This window comes from Drosophila tropicalis, unplaced genomic scaffold (genome assembly GCF_018151085.1).
Source record: "Drosophila tropicalis isolate 14030-0801.00 unplaced genomic scaffold, ASM1815108v1 contig_845, whole genome shotgun sequence".
Classification (NCBI taxonomy): domain Eukaryota; kingdom Metazoa; phylum Arthropoda; class Insecta; order Diptera; family Drosophilidae; genus Drosophila; species Drosophila tropicalis.
The window spans coordinates 1,462,451-1,487,719 of NW_027173338.1; the positions used below are offsets into that span (position 1 = coordinate 1,462,451).

General features: G+C 35.0%; 3 protein-coding genes across 3 annotated transcripts in view; 1 reads left to right on the plus strand and 2 right to left on the minus strand.

The window, feature by feature from the left end:
- Nucleotides 1-45: 45 nt before the first annotated feature.
- Nucleotides 46-8,203, minus strand: NimA (Nimrod A). Its single transcript, XM_068294741.1, is given in 6 exon segments — nt 46-440; nt 981-1,470; nt 1,472-1,676; nt 1,728-1,845; nt 1,912-2,086; nt 7,800-8,203. Coding segments are annotated over 6 exon segments (1,752 nt in total). The 5' UTR covers nt 8,169-8,203.
- Nucleotides 8,204-10,253: 2,050 nt separating this feature from the next.
- Ance-3 (angiotensin-converting enzyme Ance-3) overlaps nt 10,254-25,269 on the minus strand; it is a 53,945-nt gene continuing 38,929 nt past the window's right edge. Inside the window, 2 exon segments of the mRNA XM_068294736.1 lie at nt 10,254-10,610; nt 10,981-11,121. Of these exon segments, the coding sequence (XP_068150837.1) occupies nt 10,292-10,610; nt 10,981-11,121 (460 nt within the window). The 3' untranslated portion in view covers nt 10,254-10,291.
- On the plus strand, nt 21,049-23,278 carry Vajk3. The gene is made up of 3 exons (XM_068294758.1): nt 21,049-21,120; nt 21,387-21,428; nt 22,181-23,278. The coding sequence occupies exons 2-3, from the start codon at nt 21,417-21,419 to the stop codon at nt 23,015-23,017; spliced, it is 849 nt and encodes a 282-aa protein (XP_068150859.1). The 5' UTR covers nt 21,049-21,120; nt 21,387-21,416; the 3' UTR covers nt 23,018-23,278.

Genomic DNA, 25,269 nt, shown 5'->3' on the forward strand with positions numbered 1-25,269 from the left:
TATATATAAGTATTTATAGAAATATTTCTTAGTTATAGGATGATCTTACAAATGGGCTATTTTCTTGGCTGTAATGTGGGTGGGCACTTGCAAAAAATTTGAGTTCTGTGGCGGAATTATCAAATGGCTAACATGGTGATGCGACTGATGATGGCCCAGATGACCTATGGAATGGCCATTGGATTGCATTATGGCTGATGACTGCTGAGCTGGTGGCAAGTAGGCAGCTGCTGTGGTAGAGTGCTGGAAATGATGTTGCTGGCGCTGTTGCTGCTGCTGCTGCTGTTGCTGGTGGTAGCGTATCTCATCGTATAAATGCGAATCCAAACTGCCCTTGCGTGACTTGGGCGAGACGACTGAGTACAGAGATTCCTTCCTTGCGTAGGCATAGGGCGGTGTCTTGATCGATGAATTGTTGCTTGGGGTGTCATACAATTCCACTGCAGGACCAACAAAAAAGATAAAGACAAATACAAATACAAATTTTTGTTCTCAAACGAGTGTAAATATTTTTCAGTAATATATCTATAAAAGGAACTGCGCTCATTTTCAGGAACAGACAAAACTACACCTCTGCATAAATTCATTAACATTGAATGAATAAAGACTTTGAGAAATTTAAATTATTTAAATATTCTTTTCAAATTTATCTGACTACTCATTAATGAATACATGGGTACATATCATCAAGTGAATACAATTGTCCTAAATTTAAGTAAGTTAAGAAAAGAAAAACCGAGTAATTTCGTCTATAATTTAGTTTTACGCCTACTTCATTCGATTCATTATGGGACTGAATATCTGAAACATCTCTTTATACCTACAAACATATTTGAATGAACATCGAAAGTATTACTGGTTTGGGATCTTAAAATCGTCGTCTTCAAATCACCTTAGTAGTATTACATTCTATGTTCATTATATCTTAGATTCTTCTCTATTCGAATTTTATTTTCTTAGTTTAGGCGACACTTACATACCCTCATTTGTTTCCAATATGGCAACAGGACCATTTGGTGGTTGGGGCAGTGGTTCTTGAAAATTTTTCCCAAGTGCTGCGGCCTCAGTGAGAACAACTTCAGGATTTGAGGATTGTGTGGTGACTGTGCCATTGGCATTGTAGACGATAGCCTCCTTATGATGATACCTACGAAATACGTAAAGCGTGCCCAATGTGAGAGCAGTCAACAGCAGAAGAACTATGACAATTAGCATGGTCAGCAGACCGGATTCATGATCGCTTGAACTTTTGCCAGGACTCGTCGTTTCGCCAGTCACAAAACCGGCGAGATGTTCCTGAGGAGATGCAGCTGCATTGGTGATCACATGTATAACATCAGAGGCGGGCACAGTCCCAGCCGCGGTGGCTGCATGAAGATTCTCCAGTGACTGATGGACTATGATTTTCGGCGTATGCTGACCATCGTCTTGGGATGGCTGCTTGATGAGTATTACCTCAGGCAGGGGGGCTCGGTATGGCAGGTCTGGGTATAATACCCATTTTCTCGAGAGTTGAGTTTACAGTCTCCACAATGACGTGGCTGACATTAAGAGGCACGGAATGTTCTTGTATCAGACATGATCCTGTTTGCGGATGGCAAGAGATATTATCACCACAATCGCAAGCCTTGCGACACATAACGCCATAGGTACCCGCTGGACATGTTTGCTCGCAACTATAAATGGATTATCATGACTATTAATTCTCAATCATAGAGCTCACTTACAATTGTCCAGCCCAGCCAGCTGTGCAATGGCATAGACCCGTCTTATTGTCACAGACAGCTCCATTCTGACACTGGCAAGGATTTCGACAGTCCAAGCCCCAACGATCGTGATCACATCCTGTAAGTGTTAAGGTTAAGTTTCTTTAAAAATGTATTTATATTGACAGATTTTTTGCGCACTTACTCTGGGTGCAATGTTTTCCTGTATAGCCTTCCTCACAGCTGCAGATATCGGGCATAACACAACTGCCACGCCCACAGCCGCCTCTGCATATGGGCTTACATGTGGCCTGACTATCGGAAAGATTGCCCTCATAGCCTTGGCAGCAAAATCGCACTGTGCGAGTTTTATTCAAACGCTAGTTATCGGGAATTCCACAAAAGAGAAAAGAAAAACCATTAAGATTAGCTGCTCAATAAATTAGTAATATATGCCCATTGGCATTTTGATACAATTTCAGTTATGATCGAGACTTTCAACCATTCACAATAGGCACAGAAAAATGAATTTTATCACACAATTTATGATGCCAAGTGGCATGTTTCTTATGTGCATAGCGGCTACAAGAGGAATTGAAACATCGACAACTTTAACACAGGCTACTACTGGTCTAAGTGCACCCAGGACAGGCGATAACACTGAAGATCATAACGCGTCATCTCCTTCAGCATCAACTACAGAACCTACATCAACTAATCCAAATAAAACAAGCTCTTTGACTACTGTGCAAGAGCCTTTGCCAGAGCTAATTGCTTTATCTACGACGTCTTCATTTGATGATTCAACTAAAGCAGAGGACAAACAATCTACGACAACGTCTTCAACGTTTAAAGAATCTTCATCGGAGTTAAATGCTACTACTGGGCCACCTGCAGTAATAAAAGAACAAAAGAATCCAATTGCATCGGAAAATAATAGTTTTCGTATGTCTGCATGGTCCATAGTGGGCCTTGTAATTGTAGCTTTTTCCATATTTTTCTTTGTGAGATACTTAATGCTCAAATATAAAACGCGATCGACCTACAACAGATAGTTTAAAAATATAATTAAAATATAAATCTAACGAATGTCAAGAAACATATATCAGTAATAGAAAGAACTACATCGATTAGTAAAATAAAATAAATAAAGTGTATTAAATAAATGTTTTTTTAAATCTTATAAATAAAGACGTTGCAAAAATGGTAAAACGTTGAGAAAATTCTTATAAGAAATTTGTTTTTTCCCCTCATTGCTATTATTCAAGTGATTTAGGGTCACATGCTAATAGTATTCCCTAATACAAATTTTTGAAAAATTTGTATAGTCGCAGCCAAGTACAAAAGAATTGTGTAAATACGAGACTGAACCAATTATATGGGTCTATAAGACGCATTCATCCGATTTATTGCTTCCCATAACTATTAAAGGTAACCTATTCTTTGAGCACAAAGGTCCCAAAGGATGTAAGGAGAATTAAATTTACCTCACCTCACAGAAACAAATTATTCGGGTTATAGATTTAATGCTCATTGAGTTCGTTATTAGTTTAGATCAAATTAATAAACTTTAGTTCAATTAAACCTAACTTTAATCTCCATATTGTTTTCTAGTGATGTGAACTACAACATAGAAAATGCCTACAAAAATATACTACAATAGTTTGTAAACTATGGGGAATAAGCCACAGAATAAGCATTACTTTAAATAGTTTGTTTAAGTTCTAAGCTCAAAACAAACGTCATCATGTTAACAAGTCAGCAATAAAAACTAGTATCAATCTGAATTGTATAAAACAAAACTAATCCTCCTTGCTTTATCTCTTACGTATTGTTTTAAAATATCCTCTCCAAACGAACACTTGCTGAAATCCTAATCAAGAATTATAAATTATGTCACTTGTACATTTTGGAAAATAAGAAATATTCAACTATGCAAAAGCCTGGCAATAATTCATATTATTTGAAGAAATTTATGTAATTGTAAGAGAGCTATTCAATACAATTATTCCAATCCCAAGTACATTTGCACTTAGAAGAGCATGCGCCTAGATGTTAGACCAAATACATACATACATATACATATGTGCATAATAAACATTATGTCTTGTGGACATATTCGTCTGAAGTAACGACTTTTCATAAATCCCACAGAGATATGAAAAGAATTGTAAGGAGAAATAAGGGAGATTTTGGCGATGTTAAAGTTCACGGTTTTTTAAATTATGCGCTCTTTTCTAATGATACTTTATTTTCTCGTATGTTCTGAACAAAACAGGATGATTTATCATACGCATTTCTTCCATAAATTGCCAACGAAATGAGCTATTGACAAGTTACAGAAATAAATCAAAAGAGAAATGCCAAAATTACCATGTTTTAAATCCCACAACTAGCGATTGTGCGAATTGTGTAATGGCTCTTAAGAAACGGATTATTCATTTTATAAAAAGTTCAATGAAATTCACCTATAAATACCGAATAGTTTCTAAGTATAATTTTAGTTTTTATAAAGTTCTCAACAGCTTACTGTTGGCACGGAAAATATAAATTAAATAACAAAAATGAATTTGCTAACACTTTCAATTTTACTTTGTGGAATTTTGTTCTTGGAACTATTAAGAACAGATGCAAACGCATCAGAATTCAAGCTAGATACTTCAAAATCTCTAGGACCAAGCTCAGATACAAAAGCGACTGGGAAAACTCTGAATCTGAATACGACAACTTCTACGAGCCCCAAAAATTCAAGTTCAATACAACCAGGACAAAATGCAGGTGAAGCAAATAATGGAAATCAGAATCAGGAATCTCAGACAACTTCTGCGAGCCCCCAAAATTTAAGTTCAATACAACCAGGACAAAATGCAGGTGAAGCAATTCAGAGATCTCAGACAACTTCTACGAGCCCCCAAAATTCAAGTTCAATACAACCAGGACAAAATTCAGGTGAAGCAAAAAAGGGAAATCAGAATCAGAAACCTCAAAATTCAACAACGACAACTTCTACGAGCCCCCAAAAATCAAGTTCAATAAATTCAGGACAAAATTCAGGACAAAATTCAGGTGAAGCAGAAAAGGAAAAACCGAATCAGAAACCTCAAAATTCAACAACGACAACTTCTCCAAAACCCCAAAATTCAAGTTCAACACACTCAGGAGAAAATTCAAGTGAAACAGAAAAGGAAAAACCGAATCAGAAACTTCAAAATCCAACAATGACAACTTCTCCGAGACCCCAAGAATCAAGTTCAAAAAACTCAGGAGAAAATTCAGGTAAAGCGGCAAATGAAACCACAACAACTCAGAAACCTTCGAGTACAACTGCGTCACCTCCAAGGCAAAGTGGAGGATTTGTTTCTAATGCCCATTGGTGTGTATGGGGTATATTATGCCTTGTAATTTTTGTTGTGTTCAGTGTTTTCTGTGTGGGGTTCCTCTTGTATAGACTCAAATTTAGCGTATTGTACAATTAAAAATATGCACACAAATTAATTTACAAATTATTTTTATGTAATTATTCAAAAATTTATTATAATTAACAATTATTAAAATAGAGGCCATAATTATCAGACTCGTTAAAAGAACTCAATGAAATTCTTTGAAAATTAAACAAAAAAAAAAACATAATTAAATTTGGAAAAACTTATCTTCTATGCCACATACTGAATAACAGGTCTAATAATGTACTCGTATTAATAAAAGTTTAAGGTATTAATCAAAAATCAAGTCAAACTGTTTAATTCACAAACAACTCTTTTCATATGCCGCATAACTTTGGGCAAAGCTTTTGAAAAACTCTGATACCGTGAGAACCCTAAAACTAGGCTATACCTTTTGGTGTACACGAGGAGAGCCTGAAAATATGTTATTTGTGTAGTCATTATGGATTTATAAAACATCCCTTTTACTTCTAGTTTTTTAATGTAGCCACGATAAACGGTCTTATCCATCATCTTCAATGCCATTTTGCTTTAACGGCTGATATGCCCTTTTGGACTTTGGCACATGTAAATTAAAGCGTAGATTGTGCAATGTAAATCTCAGTGGAACTCATAAAGGGCAGTTACTGCTCCACCCAACCAACATCATTATTATTATTGTCATCATGCCCCTTGAGTGTGTGTGTGTGTGTGTGTGTGTGTGTTGTCAATTTAATTGAATAACTGAACGGCTTCTCACACTCATTCCCAGTTGAGATGCCTTCCATGTCCAATCTGAATTCCCAGCTCTCACTCCCACTTTCAATTGCAATCCCAATCCCAATTCTATTTCCCGGCTTACGCATTGTTCGCCTCTGATGGATTTGTATCTGTGTAAGTATTTATTTGTACACATGCAAGTGTGTGTGTGTGTTTATGCCATAAATGAATAAGGCGGAAATTTTAATATAAACAGTGAAATTCGATTCGAGTTTTGTCTTCTGATTCATTGTATTCATAATTATGCCTGCCTTCAAATGCTTGTAGCCGACAAGTAATTGACTAAAAGTTGAGCAATTCTTTACTTCCCTCATGCCATCAATCACTATTTTATATAATTAAAAAAAAAAAACAAATCTTTTGGCACATTTTTTTGTATGGCCTAAGTTAAGTAAAATCTGAAACAAGTTTTCCTGCTCTGTGTGTGTGTCTCTTAAATGGGAAAACTCTCCTGCAAGTGTGATGCATGTTAATTAATTAGATGAAATTGGCGAATTAAGTGCGGCATGCCTTAAGATAATTGCTGTTGGTGTTGGGATACTAAACTAACTGGTCAACTGAAAAGTGAAGGAGAGTTCCTGGAGAAAAAAATTGAATAGATTTCTTCTGCTAAAAGAAAATCATTGAATTTTCTTTCAACAGAAAACTCTTTAACACTTTTTAACACCCCATTCGAATGGCTAAAGTGTTTTAAGAGCTCCAATTAAAATAATTATGAAATTAATTTTGTGGCAAGCACAGATACAACGATTTCGAGCCGCACAAATCATTGGACACGAAAACTGAAAAACTAAGCCAAAAAAATAAAAACTGGCTGCTTCTTGTCATGGCTATAGCAATGCTTGGCAACTCTATGGCTCCATGTCTATCTGTCCGAGTTAGTGATGCAATCAGAAAGTGTGTCAACAGCTTCGTTGTCAGCCTCCGTGCACGCAAGTTGCAGTTGGAGATCTTAATGGTATTCCATTGGAATCCAAATATATGTGCCCCAATGTAGTTTTCTGGGTGTATGTGTGTGTGTCTGTGCTGGATTTTCCGCTTTTCATTTGCACTTTCCATCACTGACACCATGACATAATTATTATATTTTTGTTTACCCAAAAACCGAAACCAGCTGAGCCTGATTAGGCCACCCCAAGTAATAGTTTTTCTGAAAAAAAGCGAAATGACAAATAAATCCAACCGGATTTTGACCAAAAGTTTGTGGCAAATCATGGGTTTTGCCTTGAGTATGAGGACTAATTCATTAGATTTGTCTAAGAGTTGGATAAAAAAACTATTTGCATATAATTCACAAGGGAAAAGATACAAAAGTCTTTGACTAAAATAGTCTTTATTTATATTTAGAAGTCTCCTTTAGAGTATATTAACTTTAGGTGTTAAGTGTTTCCCTTAATTACTAGTTTCGTGTTATGTATACGCCCCGGGTGCCCAAAAGTTCACAGAAGTTGAATAGCCAAGGACAATTTTCACAAATTTTATAACCGGTTCATTTGCATATTTCTTATTTCTCACATAAACTTCAATTTCCGTTCTTGTAGAGGAAACTCTTGCATAATAAATAAATTTGTTAATTGATAAGACAGAGAACGTCATGAAATATAGATTTTGTTTTTGTTGCAAAATTATAATCATAATTTTTATAAACTAAATCGAAAATCTAAAATCAAATTGTTACAATTTATGAGTGTATCTAGCCAAAAGTTAAATGACTTCCTGGTTTGGCTATTGAAATCAGGTTTGTGGGCCAATTGGCCATATGGATGAAACTGGAAAGTGACCACCGCTGCGAAGGTGGCGGTGGTGGTGGTGGTGGTTGCCCATGATGTAAGCACCTGCCCGCTTAGGCAGAGCCGGCAGTGAAACACCTGCACCAAATCCATACACTTACCTGCACCTTCATCACTTCGCGCATTTCCGTCTTGTATGTGGCACATCGTGGTGGAATCTCTAGACACCAACTGGACGAGCGTACACGCACTGGTTGCATTTCAGGCACTTGTACTACCTCCACGTAGGGCTCTTCCCGTATGCAAATATTACCAGGGCCAGTGCCAATATTTTGTAATTGAACCTGACCCTGGATGGAGGGTAAAACTAAAGTTGTGGCATCGATCTCTTTTAGATTTGTATTAATGCGAAATGCATTACTGTTGTTGTTGTTGTTGCTGCCATTGATCTGACTGAAGCCCCGAAATGGCAACAGGAGAAAGATCAACAAGGACCACTCGGAAATAAATTTATATTTTGATATTATCATTTTTGTAGATTTAATTTAAAACTTTTTCTTCCAACATTTACTCTTTATAATTATTATAGGAAACAAGTAACTTTTTCATTCACTTTATATGCAATTAATTTTTAAACTTTCTTTTGGTATTTTGACTTTTTATCCGCTCGATTTTTATTGCGTGTACGCTTTGAACGCGACTCTCATTGAAACTGTTTTCCCCATTGGCAGTGATTCTGTTACACACTCTCAAGTGTTCCTTCTCCAAAAATGAATGAATAAACATACATATTCACACACACACTCACACTTGGTTGTCATTGCAAATTGGCGACAACAACAAAAACAACAACAACTACATTAACATCAACAACAAGCTAATGAAGGCCTCGTCAGGGGGAGCGGAAGTACGCACTGCACATCAAATTCTACATATGAAAGTGTATAAAAGCGAAATGCAAGTCTCCAATGCAAGTGAATTACATATATGAATATATGTATATACCTATAAATATATGTATGTTTGTATATACATAAGAACTCCACAAAGTGATCAACTCTCCACAGAGCACGTTGATGTTGATTGTATCTAATTGAAATGTTGATCATGTCCTTTAAATGTTGTTCATATTGTCAGAAAGCAAATGAGAAAACTGGTGCCAAAATATTGGGAAAAGTAAAAAAAAAAAAATAATGTTACATTTTAATTCAGATGATAAAATGTGTGATTAATTGGAAGGTGCAGCACCAGCTGTTATGGTTTTTTAGGTATTTAGAAAAATTAAACCAGAATTCTTATCTTTCTAATGAGAGCTTAAATCTTTTATCTAGTAACCAATAAAGTTTTAGTTAATCCAGTAAATAAATGGTAAATATAAAAGCAAATCATAAATCTCAAAGAACAACAGTAATTATATTTGCTAATGTTAAAAAATCATGAGTATGTTTTCTATCCCTACAGTGAAAACGTAATGACCTTTTTAATCAGAAATGGATTAAGAAGTATGTTCCAGGTTATTTCTAACCTGATTGGGTATTGGGATAGTGAGAATCTTTCATATGTTCTACATATGTATATGAGACTGAACTTATTTTTAAAAAAGGTTAGTAGAAAAAATCTTTTGAAGTGCCAAAAATTATGCTAAAAATAACTAAACAGCTATTTAAACCATTGCTAATATTGTCTACATGTTCTCTTTTTTGGATCCCAGCAACATTTTTTAAACATAATCAATCCTTAAATATACATTAATTTGCAAAAGCACAACTCTTAGTGGATGGAAAAAGCCAGCAAGAAAATCTGTCAGATTAATCAAGTTAAATAAATTGCAATTGAATTAAACTGATAAATTCTTTAGTAAAAACTAAAACAGAGAAAAAGACAAAACAAAATTAATACTCAGCATACTTACTTAACAGTGACTTTACTCGTTTATTTGCGATTATCTTCAGCAGCAGCATTCAACAGCATCGTCATCATCAATATCATCATCATCATCGTTATCATCATCATCTTCATCATCGCCCAAATACTTCTGTGTACATATTTCTTAGCTAAACTCTTAGAATACAAACATGACACAAATCCACCCACACTTTGGTGTTGATTGTCTTGTTTACACTAAAGTTGCAGTTGCATATCCAGTTGAAGTTGTTGCTAGTGTTGCTTTGCAATTTATTAAATCACTTGCAACGAAAACAAAAAAAAAAAACAAAAAACTAAATGTAGAAAAACAAAAACCAGTTGGGGCACTGACTGCAGTTTGTTTATTATTTTATTTGATTAAATTGTGAGCAAATGTGCGTGCGACGCTGGAAAACCAATGACCCGCATGGGTGTCCCTCCCCCCCTTCCACATCAATCCCCACCAAACACATTGCCCCCTTGCCCCTTTCGAGATAGTGACCCAAACTGGTTTTGTTTAATGTTTTTTAGTTTGTTTGTTTTTTTTTTTTTTAGGGTGCCGCCTGTCTGGCAATTTGTCAGATTTGCTTGGTTTTTGTTTTGTCGTTTAGTTTTTTTTTTCCTTTTTGTTTTATTTTAGAACTTTTTTTGTTTTTGCTGATTTTGGCATTGATTCAAGTTCAACACGAGCGGAAGTAAGAAAAAAAATGTAAAATGTAACAACTTTATTAGCGTTTCTGTTAATTAATTAAAAATGAAAACTAATATAAAAAGTGCTTAGGATCAATGGCAATAGATATAGAGTAGTGTCGGCTCCCTGTTGTCCCTGAACGCCATTGTAACCATCTCCAAAGACCTGAAGTCCGGCAGTTTCTATGCTCCTCTTGCAGTAAACGCCATCGTAATTCCAACCAAGATATTCATTAGTACGCAAATTCTCCTGGCGCAACCACTCCTCGAGTGGGGCAAAGTATTCCCGTAATGCGGTGCCATCAAGACGACCCTCGCCCAGTGTCTCTTGCAGGACTTCCTGCCACGGCTGAGAAGCACCTTTGGCCATTAGTTGTCTACATGGTGGAGAAGATATAAATTGAAAATAGTTTTACTAAAATGCAAATCGAATGCGAATATTTATTAATAAGTTCATCGACAAATTTATATGTTTAGTTGTTTATTCTTATAAGCAATGCAAAGAGAAACCTAAGGTAATCAGAACTTTTTTATATCAACAAATATCAGTCTATATCAGTCTATAGCTATCGTTGGCGGTGTCATCGGTTCATAATCGAGCTTTGAGCTTCTGGAACCTCAAGTTTCTCATTTTCCGATATTCTGACTAATACTTAAGAGTATAGAATTCTCAACTCAACTCAATTTTCAAAAACCCTAGCCAATTAACTAAAGTTTGATATTTTTTTTTAAATTTGGTAAACTTACTTTAACAAATTGCCCGCTGCTGGTTGCCTATAGATATCGCACTTATGCAATGGTTTCCTTGGATCGCCAGGCACATATTGTCCAGCTGTTCGACACATTCCTCGGTATATTTGAAATTGTAAGACAGTTGAGAAAAAGTATCTGTAAATAAGAGAAAAAACAAAGATTGATTCATTTATTAATGAACTTTTAGAATGGCTCTGGTCACGCTTAATGGACAGGTTAACAAAAGCAAAAAAAAAAAAAAAAAAAAACAAATAGAAATCGAAACAGAAATATTGTCAATTGTTCTAGGGTGAGAGTTGTGCTTCTATTCTAGTTCTTGTTAACTAGTTCTTGACTTGTTGCTGCTGCTGCTTGACATGGCGTCCACATTCTGGCTCAAGGTCGAGTTGCTCTAGTGGCAGCACCAGCAACTGACAAACCAAAAGCAAATTGCAGGCCAATTGGACAGCAAAATCGTTTCTCTGCATTTCGCAACAATCGGTGTGTATGTGAGTCTTTTTTTCCATTTATTTAGTTTTACGGTCTTGTAATTGTACATTTGCTTTTTATGCTCATTTAATTGCGTTTATGTTTATAGCATTTATGGTTCTTTTTTGTCTGTGTACTCTTGCCGAAGGGTAACTGATGATAAATATAGTTATACATAGTCTGTCTGGGTCAGCGGAAACAAGATCGTCAGCTTTTAGTGCTCAACTTTTTCATGGAGACTTCTCTATGTCATGAAGCAAATATGGCAACAATTTATTTGAAAAATATGTATAACTAACCTTTTTGATCTTTATTGATTTGTCCATATGTTTACAGTAATTTAATAGTTCACTGTAATCATTAAAAGAAGAGTTTTTGGTAACAACAATTAAAGAATTAAGAAAGAGACTTTCGGCGAAAAAGCTTGTTATACTTATATTTATTTATTATTAAAATTAACTTCCTTATTTATTACCATCATTCTAATTTAGTTAAAAAAAGAATGGGACCTTTATTTTGAGCACTAGACCTCTAGACATCTAGACATTCATTGTATTATTCCTTATAATTTTGTTTTTTTTTTTCGCCAACTCATGATGATAAAATTTTTAATAATTATGCAATATTTTTAAAGAATATTCGGTGATTTTTTTTTCTGTACAGATTTTTCAATTTGTTTTATGTTTGTGCGGTTCGTTTGCCTAAAAACAAGTTCAACAAAAGCTTTTATTTATATGGGTATTGACTCTTAATTTGAATCTTTGTTTTCGTAGGGGGATTCACCTTTTTTGCGATGACGTAAGTTAAAGATCTTTCGCTCCATCTTCATCTTTCTTTCTCCATCTCACATTATGCTTTTAAGAATGTTGCAAGAAATGGAAGAAAAAAAACAACAATGTTCGATCATGACTCCCAGACGCCACTGGCATCATTAAGTGCAACTCAGATGGGTCTGATATGTGTGTTTCGGTGTCTATGTTGCATGCAAGTGTGCTTTTTTTTTTGGCACTTGGCTGCAGTTTTGTTGCCACATTCACATTGTATTACAGAAATACAAAAAAAAAAAAAAAAAACCAAAAGAAACCACAAAAAATTTCCCAGAGACGCGACATGACCCAATAACAGGGATCAAGACTCCAAAATAGTTAGCAGCTGCAACTGCTGCAATTGCCACTCTCATTTCTCATTTATTCAATCAAACTTTAGTCAGTGTCTCTCTCTCTCTCTCTCTTTCTCCCAATCTATCTATCTATCTATCTATCTTGGACTAGTCAATCACACCGCCTTCTCTTCTCTGCCTAAAAACATTGTTGGCAATTAGTCGATTTTTGTTTTTTGTTTGTGCTAAAATTAAATGTTGCGAAAATTCTTCTTGGACATGGAACATGTGTTCGTATTTTAGTTTGTCAGCATGAAAAATATGTGAAAAATCTAACATTTTCCTAGTCGCAGCAAAGTAAGTTCAATTATTCAACTGCTGCTGCAGTTGCTGTGGGGCGTTTGATCACTGCTAATGATCGGCTTTTGGTTTCTTTAGTCTTCAGGTTGGTCTGTCGGTCTTTTGGTTTCTAGTTTTATGCTCTTTGGTTTGGTAAAAGCCATTCATTTGACCACTTGGCAATTGGGTGAATTGGAGTTAAACTATTGCAGTTTATTTGCACGTACGCAGCAATTGAATGCAATTGACAATTTTTCTTTGTGGCTAATCAAACGACGTGAGCTGTAACAAAAACAAAAAGATTCTTACACAATTCAACCATAAATTTGTTAATGCTTTTAGATTGTTTTGTGAAGATCTATCCCCCATTTAAACGATGGATAATACAAATGTAAATATCTTTGATCTAAGAAAACCAAATGGTAAAAAGCTTTAACCAATTTGAGTAGAATCCTTCTCCACCTAAAAACATAGTCAAAAAAGTGTCATTACATTTAGGCTTAAAGCTGAAAGTTACAATAGTTTAACATTAAGATTTGGCAAAACATTACAACAAATTCGCAAACAATTTCTTGATGAATTCTAAAGCTTTATGACTTGTTACACCAGTTGATGTTGAGCTCCAGTTTTCCATATACGGTCTTAATATACTATAGGTTACCAGTTTCCACACATACATACTTATTTATATATAATTTAATTCCAGTTTAAATCTATCTACATATATATACTTTTTAGCTGATGTGAATGTCACATTAATGTGAACATGTTGAGGTCAAATCGGAGCTATGGCTCTCGCTCTGGCTCCAGCTCTATCTCTATCTTTCTGGTCATGTCTCAGAAAGTGGTTCAATGTCCAATGCAATGACCGAACCGAATGACCAACTAACTGAGTGACTGACTGACTGCCTGACCGAGTGTAAACGTCTGGCGAGACGAGTCTGGGACAAGATTGAAATGCTCGTGAAATGCTGGGCCAATAATAATTTTTTTTTGTTTTTTTTAGTTAGTTTTTTTTTTTTGGGCCTGTAATTTGTTGTTAACGTCTTTTCCCATTGTTGTGCTCGACAAAGCGAAAATTTTCGTTGTGTTCGTTTTGTGTTCGACTCTTTTTATGACTTACATATTTTTACGTTTTTTTTTTTTCAGCATGACCTTGACCATCATATGGCATGGTCATCAGATGGAAGAGGGGCGTATATGCTTTTGAAATCCCCTCTTGAAAGTCTACAATTAATGGAAGTTCAAAGTTTAGAATCAAACAATCAATTAAATCAATCTTGATTACAATATCTCTTTGCATTAATCTGAATTCAATCAAAACTCCAAGATTTATTTACATATTCCCCGCTTTACAAAATCTTTAAGCACATAAATAAACTTTTTTTGGTTGATTTTTTTTGCCTTTGCACAAGCCTAAACTGGTCAGTTGTCGGAAATCGCCCAAGTTTTTTACTTGATATGTCAAAATGACCAAATGTTGCACAAAATAAAAAAGCCTACCAAGTCAGTCAACGACACCGCCCTGTTTGGCCATTTGTGGGGCTCGCCTCGCAAATCATTTAGGCGCCATTGGGCGTAAACCGAATAAGCCACGTTATAAAGTCAAATGCAACAACGACAACGCAATGGTCAACAGCTTCCTTCAAAATAGATCTTGCATGGAGTTTTGAATCTGTTTAGCTTAGAAATAAAGAAAGAAACAACAAAAAAGATATAAACAAAAACAAATTGCGGATGCTGTTCGACAAGAAGTCGGTCCGGTTTTTACGATATTGTCTCGACCATAAATAGAGTTAAACTTGTCGCTCATTGCACAATGCACTTTCAGTTTCAGTTCGATTTTCATATTGAGAGTCAAATTGTCTGATTTGGTTGCAGCTGCCATATAATACCATTCTTAATTATATCATTATTTATTGTGCTAGATCCGCTTTTCGTTTCAAATTAGCATAATATAATTTGAGTTCACTTTTGCTTATGTCTCCACCAGATCCGCGCCCATAAATCAATTATCAATACAAAAACAAAACAAAACCCGAATCGAAGGCAGCGAACTTGATCTGATTCTATTTACACGTAGATAGACATAAATCTGATTCTTTTTTTTTTTGCAATACACTTTTTATCTATATATACTTATGTTTCTAGGTTGTTTTATGGCTTAGAGAAATAAAAATTAAATAATGGCCAATAAAAATGTTGAAGTTGGCTTGTATTTTGAAAAATAAAGAAGATTATGTGGGTGAATGGACTGTGTGAAAGGGAGCTAATACATAATGCATAGTCCAACAAAAAAACTAATTAATTTTAAAGTAGCACATGGTTGGCACTAAAGTGATATGAAAAGTTGTATATCATTTTAATGTCTTCTTTGTAAATATTTTATGCAAAAAGCAGAGGTGTAATAATTAAAAAAATATTAACATACATATCTTTGTCACATCGCTGTTATAGCAGTTTAATAATAATCGATCTGATAATCAAATGAATCAAAAAGAGTATGTCTGACAGAAGTAGTATAAGAGAAGAATATTATTATTATTATTATTATTATAAGTATAGGATATAGTTTTAAACTATCAACCTAACTATATTTTACAAGCACTGGCAACTAAGGCCTTCGGCTTAGACGAAAACTACATCCATACACTAGCCTGGGATTCGAACCCGGATCCTCGTTGTTCAGTTGCTCAAATGACTGGGTCACTTAGACAACTCGTCTACCGAGGACTGCAAGAGAAGAATATACCCTCAATACACCCATCAATTGGAAGATTGGTATAACCAAAATCATCTTGATAAGTCTATGATAAGATTGAGCACCCTTGCTGAAGAAAGGACTCAAAAACGAATCGTGCTTATGCTCAAAATCTGATTAATATAGAGAACATTAACTAAATGTAAGGCTACACTTTTCTCACGTTCTCCATGGTGATCAGAAAAAGAGATTATTGTGAAAAGTTTAGCAGAAATAAATTTTTCATAAAAAAAAATTAACTGCTCAAACAATTGCAAGATAATTCTACCTGATGAAATGTATAAAAATTTCCCAATTATAGTTCTCCCATATACCAAATCAATCAACATTTTCAAATAGATTTCGTAATACATGCAGGAAATCGTATGATTAAACTTTTTATTCGTATTTTTTTCAGCATTTTGTTCCCATAAAGAACAATTCATTACAGTATTTGCGATTTTACCGCCTCCCTGTCTCAAGATCGAACATGGGTTTTCCCACCTCAATCTGACATGGTCCAAAGCAGCCGGACAGCTCTTAGAGCTCTCTGGCAACTTTTACTTTCGCAAAGAAGAAAAACCAAAAGCAAAAATAAAACAAAAACACATTTGTGTCGTTTTCTATGTTCGGCCAGATGGAACCATAGCCAAGCCAGGCCAAGTCAAGACAAGTCAAGTCAGTGCAGCTGCCTGCCCACAATAGCAGCAGCAACAGCAAGAGCAACAACAGCTAGGTACATACGACAAAACGTTACAATTCTGTCAGACGAACAAACGTATCCAACAGATACGAGATACAATTGAGACAGAGACAGAGAAAGAGAGAGGACCGAGACGCAGGTGGAGATTGCGACGACGAAGACTTGTGGATGCTTTTGTTGCATGCGGTTGCAACATCAAAGCCAGGCCAGTGCTTGTTACTGCCTGCCACAGTCACTACTATCTCCCTTAGCCGCTCAACCAACAACAGCCTTTAGCCTCTCCTATCAACTCTCTAACGTTTGCTGTTGCTGTTGCTGCTGCCTCTGCTGCAGTTGCATTTTGGCTTCGATTTCAGTTTTGTTTTTGTTTCTTCGTCGTTTTGGATTCTCATGTTCGAATTCGCCATAAATTGTGGTCAACCGATGCGACGTAATTCATTGATTATAACGACAACAATAACTGCTGTGGTAAAACCATCCCCTCACAACTTCAGCCTCCATATGTCACCCAACTCCCCCTCACCCAAGTCTCCCCCTGGCATCTAGATTCTGCTGTGCATTTGTTGCCCACTGATTTATGGTCAATTGTTTGGTCTGTGCTAATGCTTGAATATTGTTTGTATGAGAATGGTCTTGTGGTCTTCTCTTCCACTTTATGCCTTCATGCCAAAAAATATGTAAATATTTTGCCAAAAATTTGCTTATATAATTAAGACTTATTATGTGTTATGAATACCAAGTGATATGTAAGTACATTTGCATGCTTTTATAGCAGATTGTCTGTGTTGTATGTGCCGCATGCGATAATTCACACAATTGTTGCATAGCTGAGACGAAGATTCTGGGAATCTATGGCAATTCAAATGGACCAAAACAAAAAAGAAATGCATAACACATTTTAATGATCAACATAATACAGTAAAATAGTTACATGAATATTTATTTGAAAATGCTTAACGAATTCTTTTCCCTCCTTATTAAAGGCAAGTTTAATGTTAATGTTTCTATAATTTCTCAAAAAGTGTTTTGAAGACATGGATATAAGAATCATCGTATCTGAATCTGCAGAATAAGAATTTGGTTTTTAAGCTTGAATAAAAGACATGCAGTTTAAATAATCAGGAAGATAAGTGTCTTCTGGTGGCGTCATTGCTTATTTTTATGTATTTCTTTGCCTGTCATTATACCAAAGTCTACACTCTGGCTAGGGATCGTAATTCATTACCATAAAATTAATGTATTCCTTCTTTTATAGGAAGTAATTAAATTTCACGCTTCTGAATAAATTGTTATCTCCGAATGCTCTGTTTCAAAATATCGCCTTTCTATTTAAAACTATTAACGGCCAGTTATAACATCAAAGACATAACGGATATTTAAAAGTATTGCTACGATTTTTTTAACCCAAAATCGAAGAGGGTGTAAAAATGCCCAATTTCAGGCAACGAAAAGCTTTATCTGAAATATATAAAAAATTCTAATGAATACATTTAAGTCAGAATCTAAATAATATCACATTGAGATCAAAGCTTGTGTGTTAGTAAGCAAATGCTAAGAGCCTCATTCATTTACCAATATATACAAACTCGGCAAAATTTAGTAAATTGACAAATATTTTAAATGTTTTTTTTTTACGAATCTATAACTTAGCCGAATTTTAACCGATTTTGAAAAGTGATATGTGTACATTTTAATGCTTTGAAAGTTCAGTTTCAGTTTTCAATTAGAATGTAATTTACGAGAATTATTAAGTTATCCCACCAATAAACATTCATATTTGATCTTCTTATTTGTATTATGACACCAAAAACTTATACTATTGAATTACTACAAGCCTTGTGACTGAGAACTAACGATGTCTATTGACTCCTAAAGATAAAGATAAGAAATATTAAAAACTAAACCATTTCCATATACCCGAAAATGATTTTAAATGTCATCACTGACATTAAAAACAAAACAAAACTCTTTTTTTTTGTGTTCAAATTGGAAAGTTGTCGGGGCGCCATAATACATTTTGTTTTTAGTATAAAGATACATTTTATGTATCGGTTTTTGAATGCTTTTATAGAATCTTCACGGAACACAATAGAAAATGCAAATATTGGAAATCAAAATAATACGATTACCAAATCACTCAACTCGCATATCATTTAAAGTTTCATCTGATGTATACAAAAGTCCAACTGGTTTCATTTTGCGTATTAACAAATAATTATGCTAGCTGGCAATTGCCAAATCGCAACTCAGCATCTTTGATATATAATCTTATTTGGCTGCAGCATCGACCCACAAAAGGCCTTTCACTTTTGCGGCAAGATTGCGGGAGATCTCACGCATGTTTGTTGCACCCAAAAACCCCCAAAACCCGAGCGCCCACCTAACCCGAACCAGAAATCTAACCCGATCCCAGCTCCCAACTCCAGTTCCAGTTCCAGACCACAACACTCTGCCTGTGTAATTGTGTATTGAAGCTATGCAATAGTTGCAAGTTATTGAATTCAGATTAGAAATTCGATCAGTTCAGCCTAATGCATATGTTGCATTGCTCAAGACTTCCTTAAACTGTGTGGGCGTAACATCAATATGATTACAAAGCCCAGCCGCACTCCAAATCCACTCATGTCTCTTCCGCTTTCAATTTGTCAAATCAAAAGGGAAGGAAGTGCAAAAGGCAAGAGTATTAAATGACAAAAAACGAAATGGAAAGTGGCAAATATTTCAACATTGTTGCAATATAGATTGAGTCATTATTGATGAGCGAAATTGATACTCTTAACAACTGTCAATAAATTTCTTTGTCATGGATCTATATCAATTGAAGTCATTGTGGTTTTCTATGTGAATACAGGAAAATATGGGCAAAAAAAATACGTGAAATTGTTAAACAATGTTGCAAGAATTCGTAAAGTAATATATTTGATTACCAGATTCAAGAATGAGATATTAGAATTAGTACCAAAAACATTCAAATGAGTTCTCTTTAACTCTGATGGACAAAGAACTAAAAGTTCTGTCAAATTTAAACATATTTTCATTTCATGTCTTAAAAATTTCGTAGAATGGAAAACTTTATATTATTATAGAAGTTTTCTTTGGGCGAAATCCGATTCGGAATTGTATATTGGAATCATCACTAAGCAATCATAAAAAATTATTTAACATTTAATGCCTAAAAGTGATCAATAAATTACTTGATCAATGATTAACTAGTTAATTGATAAACAAACATTAATGACTTTATCTATAAATTCATAATAAATTCAATGGAATAATTTTTGCCCAGTGCTGACAAAAGTGTTTCTCGATTCAATATTTAAACACATAATTAAATATATTTATAAGTATTTATTTTGGGTTTTTTCCTTATACATGTATTAGAATCAGGTTTACTCCAAAAACTAGATATTTAAACCAGAGACACGCCCAAAGAACTATGTGAAATTTTGGGAAACAAACTCATGACCTTTTATCTAACATTATTTTTATACCCTTGCCAGAATGGGGTATATTTAAGCTAATCTTTTATATACAAACGTAGATTAGTAAGTTTGAAAATTATTTTTTGAGAAATTTTCTATTAAATCTGTCTTTTGAAACTGTAATTTCATTGTTAAAAGTATTATATAAAAATGTTTGTTACTTTAGAATTAAAGATTACAATCTTTAAGCCTTTTTACTGCCAATTAAATTAATCTTTACAAGTGATTTCTGATTTCCCTTTTCCCTCGAATTATCTGCATTCGCTCGTAATATATTGATAGATATGCAGTCCTCGGTAGATGAGTTGTCTAAGTGACCCAGTTATTTGGGCAACTGAACAACGAGGGCCCGGGTTCGAATCCCAGGCTAGTGTATGGATGTAGTTTTCGTCTAATTGTAAGCCGAAGGCCTTAGCTGCCAGTGCTTGTAAAATATAGTTAGGTTGATAGTTTACAACTATATCCTATACTTATAACAACAATATTGATAGATATAGATCTATATGAAAGTAAATCGGCCTTGAAATATGCTATATATCTATCATAATAAGGAACAATCGTTGAAACTAAACATCTAATTTATTTAGCCAAAGTCTGGTATTCTTATTATTTGTTTGTTCCCTTGTTTTATAACGTCATATTTGATCAAACACGTTCATCTACATATGCCATATATCAATGGGCAGGACAGTTTCTTTACCTTTGTTCGATTCTTGACAGACATAAATATCCAAATTGGCAATCAATAAAAAAAAGAACTTTCAAAATTCTCTTGGAATTTCCAAATATAAATTTAAATCTAATTTATATTTACAATTTAATTTATTCAATTGTTTTAATTTTTGTTTGTTTTGTTTTTTTTTAGTATTTTATTATACTTGAATTGATTTTTAAAATGTTATACCTCAAGCTACGTCTGCACCAATACCAACAAAGCTGAAATGGCAAAATCGTGGTATTGGTGACGTACATTTGTAGTGGTGAGCGCTTCCGCTTGAAACTTTCCGAGCTCACCAATACCAATATACGACATTTAGTTGGAGGAGCCATTAAAAAGCTTTCAAGAGAGAGACACAAGCGATGGATTCTCTCTCTCTTCCTACGATCATTTGGTAGCTAGCAAAAGCTTTTTTTTCGCCACCGACAACTTTTTGGACTTGGCGGCGTTTTCAGTTTCGATTTGACACAAAAACTCTTTGGGGGTATAAAAGCGCGCCACTGACCACAGACAGCATCCAGTCAAAGGTTTGGAATCGCGCTAGTGATTCTACAAATCCTTACACAGTTGATTTCAAGTTGCTTTGTAAGTGTGTTCAAAAAACTATTTATTAGTTCGTAGTGTTTCTCAATTTATTTACGCCCGAAACAAGGAAAAAGATACTGCCAAAAATTTCTGTTAAAATAAATTCAGAGTTATAAAAAAAAAAAAAAAAACAGCAGCGCAGTTTTGTGAAAAGTGTTGAATAAAAAAAAATGAACTTCTAAGGAAGGCGAACCTTGTGATAATTTATTGGAAAAATATTCAAATATTTTCAATAATATGTAATTTGTTTTGATTTTTTTTTTCAGCCTTGGCAAGTTCTAGCCTATCGCTTCACAATGAAAGTATTTGTAAGTATCAAGTCAATACTCATAACAATTACTCTATAAATTTATCATTCAGAATGATCTATGTAAATCTATAGTGAATGTCTCTTTTGTGTGCATAATGAAATGTGGGAAATTGTGAAAAGAAATAATATAATTGTAATTAACAATAATATGAAAACACTCCCACATAATATTACAATTCAGATCAGATATATGTACATATGAGCTAATTACAACAATTTCTAGTGGGAACTAATAGATATGGTTAATCAAAACAAATCAAATGGGGTAAAATTGTCTGATAAATGGCAAACTTCAACTTGAACAACAATTGTCTTAGCCATCATCATAATCACGTCTCAAGCTTAGATCAATTAAAATCCACAACAACAACGACATCAACATTTTTATGAAATTACTTATAAAAGACTTCTTCAGGTGCACTCAATTGAAGCGTGACATTTTGTCATGTCTTTCATTCGAATGGGAATGGGAGTGTAGGAAGTGGGCGTAGAATTGCATATTTCATGCGTAGCACGCACAAATTTCACTTGACCATTTGAATCCATAAGCAAGAGACAAGTCGACGACATAGGCAAATGGGCGTCATAGTTATCTTTTACTTTCTAAACCGATTACCTAATCGATGAACCACTTAAATAATACTTCAGAGTGGGCCAATGACTTTGCTTTGAAATAGGAAATTTAAAGGGGTTTGGGAGGGGTAAAAAATGATTTTAATCTTGCTGATTAAATTCCTTTCTGCTCAACAGATCTGCCTAGCTGCCCTGCTGGTGGCCTCCGCCTATGCCAGCAAATCGGCCACCGAGGAGAAGGTCCCCCTGGAGAAGAAACTGGACAAGCGTGGTCTGCTTGATCTGGGCTATGGCTACGGCCATGCTGGTCTTGATGTTGGCTATTTGGGACATGGTTCTGTGGCCGGTCATGGTTATGGACTGACTGGACATTCTGCTCCCGCTGCCATTGCTGTGGGCCACAGTGCTCCAGCTATTGCCATTGGACACACTGCCCCAGCTGTCGCTGTCCACGCCCATGCTGCTCCTGCTCCATACATCATTAGCAAGCAAGCTGATGTGCACAAGACCATCACCATCACCAAGGGAATCCCTGTGCCCGTTCACGTAGATCGCCCCTACCCAGTTGTTCACGAGAAACGCGTTCCCGTGGAAGTCAAGGTGCCCGTGCCACAGCCCTACGAAGTGATCCGCAAGGTCCCAGTAGCTGTTAAGGAATACGTCAAGGTTCCCGTCCATGTCCCACAGCCCTACGAAGTTATCAGACACGAAAAGGTCCCCATCCACGTGCCCGTAGATCGTCCATACCCCGTTGAGGTGCCCAAGCCTTATCCAGTTGCTGTCGAGAAGCCCTATCCCGTCTATGTGGAGAAGGTCCAAAAGGTGGCCGTGCCCGTCCAGGTAGACCGCCCCTACCCAGTTTACGTCAAGGTCCCAGTGGTGTCCCACTCCGTGGTGAAGCATGCTCCAGCTGTCGCTGTCGCAAGCTACCCAGCCGTCCACAGCAGCATCCCCATCAGCAGTTACGGACATGATGCCACCGTCTATGCCGATCATGGTGGCTACCACAAATAAATCAATTCATCAGCGGCGAAGGAGGAATCGTAATTCCATTATTTTGGAGCGAAGGAAATTTTAGCCACATTTTTCCCCCTCTCCCATTCCACCTTCCTACCCCTGTTGTCTTTTTCGTTTTGGCAAGTCCAAGACTTACCAAACCCTGCCACTCTCTCGATAGCTCTTAAGAAAAAAAAAAAACAAACAAACCGAATTCAACCCAAGACGAGGAAACAAAAATCAAGCACAAGTCTTTTGTAAATTATTTCCAAACCAAAATTAAGAAGATGAAAACCCCATCCAATGGAGCATTGTGATGTGATGAAATTCAAATTTAGGATAAATTCGCAGTTAAGTGTTTGTAAATTCATATATTTATGAACATTCTTTAGCTGTGCGTTAGTTTATCAGTGAAAGGTTTCAAAAGCACAATGAACAACAAAACTAAAATAAAGAAATACAAAATAAAAATGTTTAAAAATTATTTCGTATTCATCTTGTTTTATATTCTTCTTGGTTAGAGTATATTGGAAATGATTTATCACAATGGAAGAAAATATCTTGTACATATATAAATATTTTGTAAATAAAAAGTATAGAAACAACCAAGAGACTTACTTATTTAAAAACATAAGGTAAAAAAAACATCAACTAGTAGAGAAGGGCAAAAACCATCTCGGCAATCTACAATCACCTTCTACTCCCAGACTACTGGTTAATGGGCAAGTGGAACAGTTTGTCTGATGGTAACTGAGTATCTCATTTCTGAGTTACTAAGATGTAATATTTTTATCAAGGACTCGACTATAAGAGTCATCAAAAAGTAAATAGAAATAAAGTCCGTAGTTTACTATAAGCTTGTTCCGAGAGGATAGAATGGTATATTTGATTGGTCTAATTTTATGTAATGAACAGAGGAAATCTTTTCCACCCCAAGAAGTATATAGTTCCTTGATCAGAAACTATAAAATCTAGAGCCCTTAAGTGTTAATGATCTGATTAACGATCTAATCACTATCAAATCTTTTCCCCAAGACATGTCCTGCTGTTGTGGAAAAAATTCTATCTTATGAAGGAAATTCTTTACATATACATAGTTAGAAAATTTAAGAAGATTTTCAAAAGTTCATTCTACTTGAATAATACAAGAATGTAATGATTAATTGGGAAAAGAAAAATTGTTCACTTTGTATTCAGGCTCTTGGGAGATTCATTTCCAGATTTTAATCAGAAATTTCTTTGGGATTACATTCTGTGTCATTTCATTTCTATTCACACTAATTTCATTCCGCTCAAATTTTCAATGCTAATTTGAAATTTTCTTTATTGAAATCTTTAAAATAAAATGATGTCATAATAGTGTATTTATTTTCCAATTTTCAGAATTAATTATGTATTTTCAACAAATTGGTTCTTAAAACGATATTGAAATTCTTAACGCTTGAAATAGGCGCAATATCTATCAAATACTTTATTATAAATAATAATATATGTATTTAAAGTCTTGAAACTTATTTAATGTTCTAATTACTCTAATATTCGTTAAACATTGTTCAAGTACAAGTTTTTCAAAATCAATCCTAAGGTATTCAAATTTAATCTTAAAATGCTTAAGATTGAAAATAGAAAGCTTTTGATCACCCGCATTTAAACCCATAATAAAATCATTGTAAAAGTATTTAATATGTACACTAAAACCAAACATATCAAAAGAATTACTCTCATTGCATTTTATCCTGCAAGTCACTGAAGTTGGCATATGTCAAAATGTTTTATACCAGACACGGAAGGAAATGTGTGTCAGCTTACAGCGTGAGAGATTAGCTCCCTGATGCCTTGCCCATCGATCAGAGATTCATCTGACACGTGCAAGGTTGTTTCACATCAATCCCAAATCCAGTCCAATTCCATTCCCTCATTCAGTGACGACGTCAAAAATAACGTCATTTAAAAGACTATCGTAAATTTTAATAACTTTTTAAAGAAACAGCAACAGCAATGGCCAGTAAAGTGAATGAACCGAAGCACAGGGTTTTTCCTGGTCCTAAAATACCTAAATTTCAACTTTCAAAAATAAAAACAACAGCAACAAAATTAAAAATAAATAAATTAAAAGGTTCACAATAATTGCAGCTCATCTCTAAGTTCTAAGCAACTAATTGGTTCATAAAATGAGAGGGCTCGTTTTTATAAAGTTCAACTTCACGATGGTGAAATACCCTTACAGTAAAGTTTGATAAGGCATTTTAGTCATGTGAAAAGTAAGTCGA